This window comes from Schistocerca nitens, chromosome 6 (assembly GCF_023898315.1).
Source record: "Schistocerca nitens isolate TAMUIC-IGC-003100 chromosome 6, iqSchNite1.1, whole genome shotgun sequence".
Lineage (NCBI taxonomy): Eukaryota > Metazoa > Arthropoda > Insecta > Orthoptera > Acrididae > Schistocerca > Schistocerca nitens.
In genome coordinates, this window is record NC_064619.1 from 492,889,992 (window position 1) to 492,906,698 (window position 16,707).

Below are 16,707 nucleotides of genomic sequence, written 5' to 3' on the forward strand. Positions count from 1 at the left end.
ACTGTATACATGGGATGAGTATATACATAATAGTACTTCTGGTAGCACATATTTCTAGGGTGCAACTTAATCGTTTGTACACAAAACAAATACACACCAATCTTAGTTACAAATAAATATAAATTTACAAATGTATTCTTGCATGGATTACACAAAACAAATACACACCAATCTTAATTACAGATAAATATAAATTTACAAAGGTACTCTTGCATGAATTGATGTGAACACATGTCATTTACAGTATTCTTTGACAGTATAGTAACATTTATCTGCTAAATAATTTTTTGCAGCTTTCCTAAAGGCATGTATTCCAGTTTCAGCTTTGATCTCCTCTGGAAGTCTATTATACATTTTTAATCCATTAAATAATAAACTATTTTGGGTTTTTGTTTTGTTTTTTCGTATGAGATACAAATGGTGGCAGGATCTAGTCCAGTGTTGGTGTATAGGTCTGTTTTGTGTGTACTGGTCAATGTGTTTCTTTATATATATCACAGTCTGAAAGATGTATTCACATGGTACTGTCAAGATTCCCGTGGTTTTGAATAAATCAGTACAGTGAGCTCTCTTGCTGCTTTTTGTTATTATTCTACTGCCCTCTTTTGCAGCTTGAAAATTGCTTGTATGTTCTGCACATTTGTACCCGAGAAGGTTATGCCATAACTAATTATTGAATGCACATATGCAAAGTATGTAGTCTTAGCACATGAACTATTACACACTGATAATTATCCGGAGTGCATAGCAAGCAGTAGCAATTTTCTTTTCTAGTGCTGCAATATGGTCAGTCCGGTTAAGCTGTGAGTCAACATGCATTCCTAGGAATTTTGTGTTTGTGATACAATCTATAAGTTCATCTTTAACTTTTAGGCCAATGCTATTATGTTTTATATTTATGTGGAAATTAATACTGTTTGTTTTTTTAATATTGAGGGTTAATTTGTTGCTTACTACCCACTTGCATACATGATCGAGAGTTTCTTCAGCTTTGTCTCTCAATTTGTCTGGTGACTCATCACTGATAAGGACGCTGCTATCATCTGCAAATAGTATTGCTTCCCCGTATTTGACACTCTGGGGAAAATCATTGATATATATTAGGAAGAGTATTGGCCCTAACACACTTCCCTGAGGGACTCCTATGTTAATATGTTCTGTTTGGAAATGTGTTTTGTCAATCTGCTGTCACAATCTGTTGGGTCACAACTATGTTGGCTTGAGTTGCTCTTGAGCCACATCTTCATTCCTGTATTGCAGTCCCTCATTCTTGATAGTGCTGAGCAATCAAGGCTAAGTGATCTCATAATACATGTGTTGCGGGGTATCCATCTTCAAGTTTTATCTTATACTTGATAGACACTGATTAGTTTCAGTGGGATCTACAGCATATCCAGCTGGTGCTAAGATATCCATGTGTGAAGGAGGCAATGCATCTTGCTTGCTCTTACATACTGAAGAATATAATAGATCACTGAAATCTGATAAGTCAACATAGGAGAGTTTGCCTGTATGACAGTCTCTCCCTCCATGGTTGCTTGCGTCACTCCTTTCAGACAGCCAGCAGTCAATATCAGGCACTGCATTTTGCTTTGAATATCGAGACAATTTTCCTATGGAGATGTTTGACTACTTTGCTTCTCTTCTTGTATAGCCATTATGTGCTTGATTCACAGTAATATTAACATTCATTGTTGCCTTCCCTGTACGCTATATAACCCAAGTTTAGTCTTTTACACTTAACTGCAACAAAATTGGGTCAACTGGCAACTAGCTCACAGAACAGCTGTCATCAAGAATATACAGATCATGCCAACTAAATAGACGCCCAGAGCAGTGGCAACGGGAGCTCACATCAGCCACTGTGCTGTCAGCTTAGATGGTGCGCACATAATATGCCCTGACATCTACAAACAAACAAACCAGTTATTCCATGAGTGCCATAACATAGTCAGCAAGTACTTGTTCTGACACCTTTCACACATTAAACAGATTACAAGAAAAACCAAGAACATGTCTAATGTCTTTGGAAAACTAAATAGTATAAAGCAAGTTTTGAAAATACCCCTACAAATGCATGAGGAAAGTTTTGTGAAAACTGGGTGTACTGTATTCTCTGGCTGTTTTGTTGAAGCAGGCTGCATAGGCTTGCAGAGGAAGCTGAACAATGTGCATTAAGAACAAAAATATTTAAAAAAATGCATAAAGTGAGTTTTGCAAAAACAATCCTCATTCGTAAAGCCTAACGCCATGTTCAGAGACATCATTCATAACATACTAAATAAATCAGTTCAGGAAAAAATGACTACGTCATTATCCTAGCTGGAGCAAATGACATAAACGAGAGAAAAGATGAATTTGTGGGCCCACTGAATGAAACTATTTCAAAAACAATGCAGACTCAATTAATAGTCTGCACAGTACATTTGAGATGAACAGTTATTTAATGAAAAGAGCTACAGTGACAAACCATATCACAATAATCACTGTAAACAGGTTTCTTCAATGAAAAGAATTTTCAGAACATGGATTTCACATCACAAAGTTAGGAAAATCTAAGTTCTGTGCAAATTTATTGAAGGTGCTAACAAACGGTAGGTCCACTATCAAGTGTCTGACCCCTTCCCATCAACATATTCTATCTTCATGTCCAATCGCAAACTAACTTCGTGTCCAGTCCCACACAAACCATTCTGTTTTCTTTCAAGTTGTCCTATAACACGCTAAATCTTCCTCCTTGTAATGACTGCTCTATATTATTTTTACACTTAAATATCAGGTCCCTAAAACATAAGACTGACAAACTTGGTATTCTTTTGAGAGATAATAGAAGAATGATATCCTTAAATGAACATTGGCTAAAAGAAAATGACACAAAACTGTATGTTGCACCAGGTTTTCATCTAATTACAAGTTACTGTAGACCCAGTGAAGGTTCTGGGGGTTCCTCCATATACAAAAGTAATGACTTAGAAATGAAATGTACATATCTGGACATTAACAATAAAAGTGTTTTTGAAGCAGCTGTTATGCTTCTGCCAACAGTAACTTGTAACTGTTTTCTGTATATCACTTGTGAAAAATGAAATTTACAACAAGCACCATGCTATAAACAAAACTTTGAAAGTAAATCTGAATGATGAGTTAACATCCAAACAAGAATTTTTTTAAATACTTTTAATAACTATTTTAGTACAATAGCTGAAAACCTGATAGAGAAGAATTGCTGTGGAGCCCGTACTCAACACCCAACACATATCGAAACCATAAAAGCATCAATGTTTCTTCACAAAGCCTCAAACACTTAAGTGTTCCAAGTTATAAAAAGACTAAAAAGTAAATACTTCAGTGGCAGTGACAGCATACCAGATTTTATGGTAAAGAATTGTTAGGAATATGTTGTAGCACCATTAACTGTTATAGTTAATGCTGCCTTTAGTAATGTACTTTTCCATGACCACCTAAACGTTGTTAAAGTTTCACCACTCCACAAAGAGGTGCCACAAAATGATGTACCTAATTACAGGCCAATAGTACAACTCAGCACATTTTCAAAAATATAAATTGTTTTACACCAGATTAGAAAGTTTTATTAACCAGATTCTCTTTAATATCAAAGCACCAGTATGGATTTAGAGATGCTAAAACAACAACCACAGCAGTGCATGAATATCTCAACACAACTTTACAAACATTAGATAATAAAGAAGTTACTACTGGTGTTTTTTAGATTTGTCTACAGCTTTTGACATTATTGTCCACACTATACTTAGAAAGTTAGCTAATAAAGGTTTGAGAGGTACTGCAAACCAATAGTTAGAATCGTATCTATCAAACAGAGTGCAAAAATTTGAAATGAAATTTTAAAAAAGGAATACTAATGTTCATCAGTGTACTGTACATGCCTCTGAGAAAATGCCTGTTGGACATGGTGTACCACGAGGCTCAATCCTGGGACCCATACAGTTTCTTTTATACACTAATGACATAAACACAAAGTTTCCTTCATGGTATACTACACTATTGACATGACACAAATATTATGATAGCAGTCACATACAAAGCTGACCATGATCAAAAGATTAAACCACTTATGGTCATCACTGAGCGAATGGTTCAATGAGAACAATCTTATCACAATTGTGCAAAAGAAAACTTATAAAAGTTTCAGCCTCTCATCTCAACAATGAGAAATCTCTGACCTGCTCCTAAACAACAAAGAGCTCTCCAGTGCAAGTTCCACTACGTTTCCTGGTATATGGCTTGAAGAAAATCCTAAATGGAACACACGTCAGTTATATCTCAAATAAGCTGTTAACTGTGTGTCATATTCTCATGGTATTCAGCAAATCAGTCATTAAATTAGTCCTTACACAATTATGTGTGTGTTTGTGTGTGTGTGATTTGTCCTGTACTTAGCTTTGATGAAGGATGTCTGAAAACTTAGCAACATTTTCAGTCTTATCTGTAAGCCTATTGACCACGCAACTGCATGGTGAGTTGTTATCGTTATTTTTCTTCCATTTTGCAGCAAGATTCAGTGGTACATATAGATACTGCCTGCAAAATATATTGTGTGTAGGGCAGATAGTAAAGAAGTAAATAATTATAATGTCATGTCTGATGCTGAAGTTTTACTGAATGAACAGCAAAAACGTATTTATTTTCACTGCTTTGCAGGGATGTCAGCAAAGAAAGTTTCAAAATGGTTTGAAAATATGTGCAAAGTGGCTATGTGCTCTCGTTCTCAAATACTAGATGGATATAATCTGGTTAATCTGTACACCTTGAGTTATGCTGGTGCAAGACATATACACAGTTTCTAACTTTAATACTTGACTTATTGTGTTAAACCTTTAACACAATGAATAGATTATGACACAATTTTTAAGTTTTAAATTTAGTCCTTAAATATATGAAGCACTGAAAACAAAATTTTTCTTTCTCCAGAAAGCCATTAGATAGGCATCCTGCCACTGAGATTGGGTGACGGTTTCAGGCAGTAATATAGCAGTGGATAATATTCAGTTGTTTCCTAATGATGGTCAAATAGGCTAAAAACAGGTTAGTAATAAATACATATTTGTGGATAAAATACTATTTACTGGTTTTCACCATTAAAGATGAAACTCTTCTCAGAAAAATGAAGAAAGAAACATTAACTTTTTAAAAAATATATATGTGAATTTATCCGCATACTTACAACTATAGACAGCCCTTTCTCTCCAGGGAAACCACGAGGTCCTGGGGGACCTGGAGGACCAGTAAATCCACGTGGTCCATCATTCCCAGGAAACCCTAGAGAAAAAGAAATTATGCTAAATTAATTATTTCTCATAATTAGATAAACAACTCTGCAACATTATGCCCTAACAGACAAAAGAAGCATGCTCTATGACACTTTAGTATGGTGATTGATAAATCTCCTTGTGTGTCCTAGTGAAATAATACACTAAAAAAAAAAAAAAAAAAATCCAGAAATACATATGGTGCATGATGCAGATAACCCCAAATTTAAACTGTTTAATGTTGAATTACATCTTAGTATGTTGCTTGTTATTATGAATATTAGAGTTACAATATGGTTTTAAAAGTTCTTGGAATCTCCACTAGTAGTCAGCGCTAATGCAATGACTTGTTCATGTGATATTCATTTGACTGTTACCTGTAAACACATGCCACGTCAGTGCTCTTGGAAGACAGCTGTGGTGGTGATGTGGCTCTGTTGTTACTCATGCGTAGTGATTTGCGAAGATGGAAAAAATCGAGTTTCGATCAGTTATTAAGTACTTCATAAAGAAATGCATGAAAGCAAAAGACATTCATGTTGATTTCCAGAATACATGGGGAGACTCTGCTCCTTCATATTCAACAGTTTCCAAGTGGACAAATGAATTGAAATTTAGTTGGGAGAGCTTCGATGATGATCCACACAGTGGTCAGCCAAAATGTGTCACTATTCCAGAAATCACTGCAAAAGTACACAAAATCGTCATGGAGGATCGCCGATTGAAAGTGCGTGAAATTGCTCACACATGTCAGATGTCATCTGAAAGGGTATATCACATTTTACCTGAAGAACTAGAAATGAAACCATTATCTGCAAGATGGGTGCTGCGACTCTTTCTTCATACAATGCATGCTCACACACGTGTTGTCACCATGGCAAAATTAAACGAACTAAGGTATGAATTGTTACCACACCTGCCTTATTCACCTGATATGGCTCCATCAGGCTTCCGTCTCTTCCCAAAACTTAAAATTTTTCTTGGTGTGCGAAGATTCACTTCAAATGAAGAATTGATAGCTGGAGTTTACCACTATTTTCCAGGCCTGGAGGAAACTAATTTTCAAGATGGGATCAAGGTACTGGAACATCGTTGGACCAAGTGCATTAATCTACAAGAAGACTACATTGAAAAATAAAAAAAAAGTTTCAGTGATGTAAGTACTTTTTTCCTATTCCATTCCGAGAATTTTTCGAATCCCCATTGTAGTTTCCAATCCAGACTATAATGCTCTACAGAATCTCCAGTAGTGTCAGCAGGACCTGTAAACAGAGACAAATTTATGCTCAGAGGGACTGTGCAACATGCAATGCGGGCCCAAATTGTGAAGCTGAACAGCGCTGAAATAGTGGTGACCATGCTGCGGGCTTATCTGCATCATCCAACTTCCTATAGAATCCAAACCACCCAAAAATTGACTTCATGACTAATAAAATGAATAGATGATTTCATGATGATACTGAATTTTATTACTCTTTCTCTTCACAATTCAGTATCAACCACATACCATACACGTACACAATCTGATTCAACATTCATGGAATGACACACATGCACAGAGCATCTAATACAACAGGTATACGATCGTTGGTCAATTACTGTCAGCCAATATACATAATTACCACAACTAAAAAATCCTCGTACACATGCTGAATGGTCATTTCCAATAAGAAAAGGGAATACTATAATGTGATATCTGAGACAGCACCCTAATGAGAAAGCATTTTACAATAATGGCAGTCTGATGCAACTCTAATAACCCTTAAGCCCACAGAGTGATACAATATGGCTGAACAATAACATTTATTGGACCCTGATAACACAATAAGATTGTTTGAAGTAAAGCAATTTCTCAAAATATGGGGTGATAATGTATCATCCAGTCACTTAAGAAATACCTCTGAGAATGTTACTAGCTTTGATATCCCAAATCTCTTCTTTTCTGTGAAAATGGTTCATCTTTCAGACAACCATAGAAGAAAGAGGATTTTTTTACACCTGCTCAGAATAAGTTTATTATTGTCTTAACAGTACTTAAGCTTTTCGCACTTTTACCACCTTATGAGAATCATTCTGAATAAAAAAAAAAAAAAAAATTCTTGCTTTTTGAGAAACTTCATTTTACTTTTTCTCAAATTACTCTCCTCCAAATTGTATCCATGATTTGTGTCCTTGCAAGTACCACCGAGTTATCTCTCAATTCTGAATTTCACACTATCGCGATGAGGTCTAATGGAAGATGTAGCACTGACATATGTATTCTTTGATACATTAACTTAAAACAAAAGAATGCTTTGCTCTGAAAGGCTATTAGTACAAATTTTATTGAAACTGTGTCAGAAAAATCAGAGTATTAATAATCAAAACAGCCCTATGACTACCTTTAACGAACTATTAAGCATGCAGTTTCTCTCTGCACCTTTGTGTCCACAAAGCAGTACCTGTAACAAAAGTGTTGGTTACAGTATACATCTGATTCTGCACCTAAACTTTACAAGCCATTATCTCGTCTGTGGTGGACGGTACTTCTGGAATTCTGCAAACATGATCTTCACCTCCTCCCATTGCCCCACGGCCCCCTCCCCACTTTTCCCCTTTTCCTGTTCCTTTCACAAACATAGTATGGGAAAATGGCTGTCAGTAAAGCTTTGTAAGATGTATAATTTCTTTAATTTTCTCATTATTCTCATTTTGCAAGATGTAAGTGGAAGAATGTACACTGAGGTGACAAACGTTATGGGATAACAATATGCACGTATACAGATGGTGGTAGTATCATGTACACAAGATACAGAAGGAGAGTGCATTGGTAGAGCAGTCATCTGTACTCAGGTGATTCATGTGAAAAGGTTTCCAACTTGATTATGGCCACATGATGGGACTTAACAGACTTTGAATGCAAAATGGTTGTTGGAGCTAGACACATGGGACATTCCAATTCAGAAATCATTAGGTAATTCAATATTCTGAGTTCCAAAGTGACAAGAGTGAGTTGAGAACACTAAATATCGAGCATTAAGTCTCACCATGGACAATGCAGTCTCTGATGGCCTTCCCTTAATGACCGGGAGAAGCGGTGTTTGCTTAGAGTTGTCAGTGATAAAAGACAAGCAACACTGTGTGAAATAACTGCAAAAATCAATGTGTGACATATGACGAACATATCCATTAGAATAGTGCAGTGAAATTTGGTATTAATAAGCTACAGCAGAACATGATCGATGCCAGTGCCTTTGCTAACAGCACATCACCTGCAGCATGTCTCCCGCTCTCATGACCATATTGATTGGACCCTACATGACTGGAAAAACTGTCACCCAGTCAGATGAGTCCCAATTTCAGATGGTAGGAGACGACGATAAGGTTTGAGTGTGACACAAACCAGATGAAGGCATGGACTCAAGATGTCAACAAGGAACTGTGAAAGCTGGTGATGGCTGCATAATGGTGTGGGCTGTGTGTGAATGGAATGGACTGGGTCCTCTGATACAACTAAACATATCGTTGGCTGAAATGGTTATGTTCATCTACATGGAGACGAAATAACAAGGGCATTTTTATGGCTGACAATGTGCAATGTCAGAACATTCTGCACAATTTGAATGAATGATTTGGCCACCCATATCACCTGACATGAATACAATCAAATATTTATAGGACATAAACGAGAGGTCAGTGCATGCACAAAAACCTGTACTGGCAACACTTTCATAATTATGGACAGCTATAGAGGCAGCATGGCTCGTATTTCTACAGGGGACTTGTTAGTCCATGCCATGTTGAGTTGCTGCCTACACTGGGCAAAAGGAGGTCTGACACAATATCAGAGGTATCCAATGACTTCTGTCACCTCAGTCTAATATGTTATCCAACTCTTATTGGAGAATAAGCTCTCAAAATTTGAATAGCAAACCTCCCCATGATACACAATGCCTCTTGTAGCATTTGGCACTGGAGTTTGTTGAGTATCTCCTTAACACTCTCCCACCAATTAAACAATCCTATGTCACTCTTTGTTTCATCTTGTCTATCTCTCATTTGAATCCAGCCTGGTGAGGGTGCCAGACTGATGAGCAGTACTCAAGAATTACTGTTTTATTTTGAGGATGAATTGTATTTCCTTAAGATTCTCCCAGTGACTCTCAGTCTAGCATCTGCTTTAACTACTATTTTTTTATGTGGTCATGCCACATTAGATCCCTCCTGATGATTACTCCTAGGCATTTTACAACAGCAGTTACTGTTTCCACTGATTTGCCACCAATAGTGTAATTGAACAGTGGTGAATCTCTTCACTTAGTTATTACAACACATTACTTTTACCGGTATTCAGGGTCAACTAATACATCTTACATGAATCTTGCAGCTCTAGAAAATCATTTAAACTATATTTAATATGATTTATGTGGAATTGTTTCAGTTTTCTGTTGAAAACAGTAGAGTTGTCAATGTCCTTTTTATATACAGTGGGAGCTTATTGTAAATTATTATTCATACAATACTGGGAGTGGCTGAGTCTTTGTGAAGGATTTGCTTTGCCCTGCATTGTGATTGTGAATATCACAGTTAGTTTGGAAAAGCTTTTTGTTATTGATTACAAATATCATCAACGAGTAGATGTACTGACTTGTGAGTGTCAATATCTCAAGTGCCTTGAATAGGTGCCTACAGGATGTCCTATTTGAAACATCACAGATCAACCAAACAGCTCACTTTTGTGTTTTGAAAATTTTTACAGCATTTCCCCAGAATATTATACCATACAAGATCAACATGTGGAAATATGTGAAAATGACAAAATTATTGTTTCCCTGCCAACAAATGGCACAACAGCTCTTAGAGCAAACCAAGCTGAACTTAGTTTCTTGAGCAGGTAATCAATATGTTAATTCCATCTTAATTTATTGTACATTTGTATTATATGTAAAGTTTCATCCATTTTCTAAACATTGATATCTATTTCAAAGGTTTGAAGCTTATTATTTGCTGTCCAAAACTGCATTAAATTTGCTTTTGAGAGGTTTAGTGATAGACTATTTGCAGTGAATAATTAGTATACCTGTTGTATTATTGTTTCAGCTGAAATTTGCACTGAGGATTTCATGCCCTTGATCAATATACTAGTACCATCAGCAAATATTACTGTATTTGCATTGTTATTCAATGATGCTAGTAGGTCATTAATGTACACTAAGAAGATGAGTGGTCCAAGGTTCAAGCCTTGGGGAACACTGTACTTAATAATTGCTCACTCTGATTTTATTGTTTCATCTGCACCTGTTATGGCAACTCTTTGTTTTACATTAAGTAAGTAGGATTGTAGCCAAGCCAATGGTTGGTTTTTAATGCCATAATGTGGGAGTTATCATACTGATATGTTTTACACAGATAGTTTGGAAAATATTTTTGTTGTTGATTACTGGGGGGCCAAAACGCACAATGGGTTCAGTGTGGAGTGGCAGTGGGGTGGGTGGACTGCTGTGGCCAGTTGTGGGGTTCTGAACCACTGAGGGCTTACGTTAAGTAAGTAGGATTCTAGCCAAGCCAATGGTTGGTTTTTGATGCCATAATGTGGGAGTTATCATACTGATATGTTTTACACAGCTAGTTTGGAAAATATTTTTGTTGTTGATTACTGGGGGGCCGAAACGCACACTGGGTTCAGTGTGGGGTGGCAGTGGGGTGGGTGGACTGCTCAAGCCTGTTTGTCGGAAACAGTCAATCAATGAGAAGCAAGACTGGATACCATTCAAGTACCCACTGCTCAATCCAGACAAACATTGCATACTGATTTACATCTTGGCATATTACACTATGATCATAATTATGATTACTGTTTTCATCCAAGTGTGGTTATTGGAAAAATGGATACATTACTCGCATTTCACGGTGCCCTCAAATTTGAAAATGAAACATGAGGAATATGCTGTGTAGGTGCAAAAGCAAAGAAACTGTCAGATTTCGATTCACCACCCAAACTCCTGTAACTGGCTCCAGCAGGAATACGGACCTATCACAGCTGTCGGAGATGGACCCTTATTTAACACATCACCGCACACAACATTCTCGGAAGAAGCCACCACTGGGCAGATGTCACGCTATCTGGTAGGACCCTGTGACCATCGACCATTTCTAACAGCTGGAGTGATCATCCTCTTGTGTGGTCACTTACATGGAACATTCAGTTCACTGACCATTATCTATAGAAAATTTTGGCTTGATCCTGTACATTGCATGGACTCTGCTTTTGGCTTGCTACTTTCTGTTTCTGTATTACATGTGTTTATATTAACTTTGTGCCACTACTGTGTATTTTGTCCAATAAAATGTGCTCATCATCATGGACTTTAACACTGGCAACGAGTATTTTCGAATTTGCAGTGCATCAATAACTCAGGTTACATTGACCCAGAATTTATAAAACAGTGGCTTCTACAACAGAAGGAACAACAACAACAACTATTGGAAGAACAGTAACAGCAACTGGCCTTACTACAGCAGCAAACAACAGCATTACCCACCAGAAACAAGATGTCTTTGACAGTTCCTCTGTTTCCATCATTTCTAGACAGCACTGATGATTGGAAAAAATACTTATGACACCTCAACCATCACTTGACTGCTTACGAAGTAGCTGATTCAGATCAAAAGCTATCACTTCTTCTTTCGTGATCTTCACTTAGCGTTTTGGTATTGCTCTATAAGTTGTCCCCCACATTGGATAGTTATGGGTGTCAGCCCTGAGTGGCATACAATAGATTGGAATTTTAACACCATTTTAAATGCTCAGGGAAACCTATGAGAACTGGATCACTGAGTTTCAGGGTCTTAGTCAGTGTTGTGCTATTGTGTGTTCAGAAGAAATATGTTGCAAATAGTATGCTGATCCTATTATTCTGGACTTGCTCCTCCAATGTTTACCTAATAAGGAAGTGTTTGCACAGGCTTTATGGTAGTTGGATGCTTCTCACAATGGGATACTCAGTCTTTCAAATCCACACAGGAAACTGACAGTTGGTGGGAGGTTCAGTTAGGAGTGTTCACTGTCACCACCAATGTGGCAATAAACACTTCCCACAAGAACACCAGGAAATCCAATGCATACTCAGACCACTCTGATAAACATGCTATGCCACACTGATATCCTTCTCCTCATCACAACAAACCAGAGGCACATGAATAGGACAGTGAAACTTCAAGAGTATCCAAACATTCTTTCACTCCTAGTTCAGTTTCTGAGAATTGTCTGGTATCTCCGTCCAAATAGAACTTCTGTTGGCATTGTTTACCCTCCTGCACTTAGTGCTTCCATGAGCATTCTCACTCCTGCTATCCACCTCAGTCAGCTACCTGTTTTTCACATGAGATTAAAGGACACATCAATAGTGTGATTCAGTTACCCTCCACACAGCACCATAGGTGTGATGTGGAGTCTTGTTCTACAATTTACTCCTTTGATGGCTCTTGTGAATGTTTGCCTAATAAAGCGGTGCACTCTAATTAAAACATAGTTGCTGAAGGACACCAAACTGATTACTCCTGCGTCATCAAGCTGAAGGTCTCCCCCCCCCCCCCCAACCCCCTTATAGCAGTGAAGAAACTGGATAGCTCTCCCCAGTTATGTCTTGATTTTAAGGCTGTTAATGCCCAGTTATTTGTAGATACTTTCCCTATTCTGTGCCCAGAAGACCTGTTTTTCAAGTTGAGAAACAATGATTGTTATACAAAGGTCAACTTGTTGGAAGTGTACTTGCAATTACAGTTACACCTGGAATCTCAGGACCTGCTGGCACTCAACAATCCATTTGCCCTCCACCAGGATAACCAGCTGTCCTTTCATATTTACAGTGCCATGGCAGTGTTCCAGCATTATTTGGAACAGTTGGTAAAGGATGTTTCCTTGTGCTGTTATTATTTGGATGACATCATAGCGACAAGGGCATCTGCAAGTGAGCACCTTCAGAACTCGAAATCTTTGTTATCTTAATTAAACTATACAAACTTCATATATAACCCCCCACAAGTGTAAATTTTTCCAACAGTCCAGCAAGCAGGGCTTCTGCCATACCAAACAGCACATTTGTGATATAGCTGTTGAATATTTGGGTTTATAATCAGCAAGCAGAAGATCCATCCTACGAAGCAACACAGCCATGCCAAGAGAACATGCCCAGGCCCCAGAATCCCAAGGAAATGGAATCTTTTATGGGAGAAATTAGGTTCTATAGCCATTTCATTTCCCATGTTGCAAAAATATCCTACTTGTTTCAATATACAGCAGAAAAAAGGTATTATGTGCAAGTGGTCTACAGACAGTGACACAGCTTTTCTCAGGCTGAAAAAAGCCCTACAGTTGGCACTGTGCCTCATCCTGTTTTCAGTGGAGAAGCCTCTTCTTCTTGCCACAGATGCCTGACATCATGGATAGGAAGAAGTGCTGTCCCACAAGGAAGCTGATGGTTCTGAACATTCTTTTGTGTTGGTTTCCAAGATATTCAGTGCTGCCCAATGAAACTACTCCCAGACTGAAAAAGAGGCATGAGCTATCAATTATGCGGTTAAGAAATTTCACCCTTATCTTTATGGCATCATATTCCACTGCTGACAGACCACAAGCTGTTGACATGCACCACAGTTTAGCCTCCCAGACAGGAGAGCATGAAGGCTGCAACAGTGGGCATTGTCCTTATTAGCATATAAATACGACATCACCTACCAGCCGAATGGCTCCAAGCCAATGCTCATACTTGTCCCAGTTTCCAGCGGGTCAGGATCCTGAATTTGACACTCAGGAAGTCATCACATTTCAGCAGAACTCTGATTGTCAACAGGCACTTAATGATTTTCTTCTTGATGTTGTACTGGTCTCAGCCCAGTTGTGAGCAGACCGTACTATCTATACAGTTACTGAGTGGATTAAGCAACAGGGTTGGCCTCAGCATTTACCTGTAATGACACACAGTTTACTCAAAACACTCTTTCCATTAACACAAAGGCTTGCCCTCTGCAATGGTGTACTGCTTCTGCAAACAGAATACAAATGGCCTTAGGGTCATTATTCCTCTGGCTCTGCACCCCATAGTACTTGCACTCCAACATGCAGGTCACTGTGACACATTCCATGTGAAACAGCTTGCACACCATTACACATACTTGGCTGGCCATCAACAAGGGCATCGAGTACACCATGTATACTCGGCAGCAATCTGGACCACCTGAGGTGTTTTCACCCCAGCTCTCATAAGACCCTTGAAAGCATCACAACATTGACTTCACTGATCCTTTCTTGCATCAGATGTGGATATCTGTGATTGACACAAACTGTAAATTTTTCTTCATCCACTCCATGTGCTCTATACCAATGGTGAATGGCAATGAGGCCCTTTCATAAATCTTTGCTGTCAAGGACCTGCTGAAGATCATCATTGGCCCCAGGATTTGCCACATGTACATGATCAAAAAGTCACACCACATGAACTTGATCAAGTCATCTTAGCAGAAGTATCAGATGTTGAAAGTGATCCAGACTTATTTGAAGTCATCATGAAAGGCATGATTCAGGACCCATGTGGCTTATTCAATAACAATTTTCCATGCACATCTGATGGGAAAAATACAAAACGATACCCAAGAGATTTATTTGCTGAGACTGTCACTGACAATGATGGATGTCTTCTCTATCATCAAACGAAGATGGAAGTAAGTCAATTGCTTTAAATGCATGAATTGATGGTGCTGAAGTTAATAATCATTGAGTTGTATCATATTCACAATTACTCTTGAAAACCTATCAAGTATACATCAATGTTGTGTATTGAAGTTTGATGAAATCAATCATGTATATGTGAAACCATATAAACAATGGAAGTGATGTGGCAGTTTGTGGAGTGGGAAATACAACAGCATCTACAAATGAAACTGACCAGTATCAGTTGGGATGCTGTATTAGCAGCAACAAAGTAGTATGGCACATTTTATCATTTCCAATCTATGAATGACATCCAACAGTTGTTCATTTAGCAGTCCACCTTGAAAATGGACAGCGTGTGTACTTAACTACAGAAAATGCATGTACAAGAGCACTTTCACAACTGACAACAACATTAACTGCATTTTTTCTCATTGTACAGAGACTAAATGTTTGCTAACACACTACTTTACTCTGAAGTGCCACATGTCTCATGCCATGGCACAAAATCCAAAGAGATTCATGCCTTCGCTGTGCAATATCAACGGAAATACTATCAATGACAATGCTGCTAAAGCAAAGTTACTAAACATAGCCTTTCAAAATTCCTTTACCAAAGCAGACAAAGTTAATATATCAGAATTTGAATTAACAACAGCTGCCAACATGACTAATTTAGAAGCAGATATGCTTGGAACAGAGAAGCAACTTAAATCACTTAACAAAAGCAAGTCTTCTGGTCCAAATTGTACACCAATTAAGTTCCTTTCAGAGTACATTGATGCAATAGCCCCTTACGTAACAACCATAACAGCCGCTCACTTGACAGAAGATTCCTACCCAAAGACTGGAAAGCTGCACAGGTCACACCAATATTCAAGAAAGGCAATAGAGTAACCCACTAAATTACAGGTCCATACCATTAATGTTGATATACAGTAGGATTTTGGAACATATGTAATGTTCAAACATTATGAATTACCTCAAAGAGAAAAGTCTATTGACACCCAGTCAACACAGATGTAGAAAACATCATTTTTGTAAAACACAACTAGCTCTTTACTCACAAAAAGTGTTGAGTGCCATTTACAAGGAATTTCAGATTGATTCCATATTTCTAGATTTCCAGAAGGCTTTTGACACTGTACTTCACAAGCGGCTTGTAATCAAATTGCATGCTTATGGAATATCATCTCAGTTATGCAACTGGATTCATGATTACCTGTCAGAGAGGTCACAGTTCATAGTAATTGGTGGAAAGTCATTGAGTAAAACAGAAGAGATTTCTAGCATTACCCAAGCTAGTGTTATAGGCCCTCTATAGTTCCTTACCTATACAAATGATTTAGGAGACAATATGCGTAGCCATCTTAGGTTGTTTGCAAAAGGTGCTGGTGTTTATAATTTAGTAAAGTCATCAGAAGATCAAAACAAATTACAAAACAATTTAGAAAAGATATTCGCATGGTTCAAAAATTCACAATTGAATCTAAGTAACATAAGCGATAAAAGGAATCCACTAAACTTTGGTTACATGATAAATCAGTCAAATCTAAAGGCTGTAAATTCAACTAAATACCTAGGAATTACAATTATGAAGAACTTAAATTGGAAAAGAACACATAGAAAATGTTGTGGGGAAGATGAATCAAACACTGCCTTTTATTGGCAGAACACTTAGAAGATGCAACAGATCTACTGGAGAGACTGCCCACACTATGCTTGTTCATC

General features: G+C 37.8%; 1 protein-coding gene across 1 annotated transcript in view; it reads right to left on the reverse strand.

Annotated features, from left to right (window-relative positions):
- Positions 1 to 16,707, reverse strand: part of LOC126262876 (collagen alpha-2(IV) chain) — a 294,377-nt gene that overhangs the window by 120,524 nt on the left and 157,146 nt on the right. Inside the window, exon 10 of the mRNA XM_049959745.1 lies at positions 5,204 to 5,298. Within this exon, the coding sequence (XP_049815702.1) occupies positions 5,204 to 5,298 (95 nt within the window). The remainder of the gene's footprint in view (positions 1 to 5,203; positions 5,299 to 16,707) is intronic.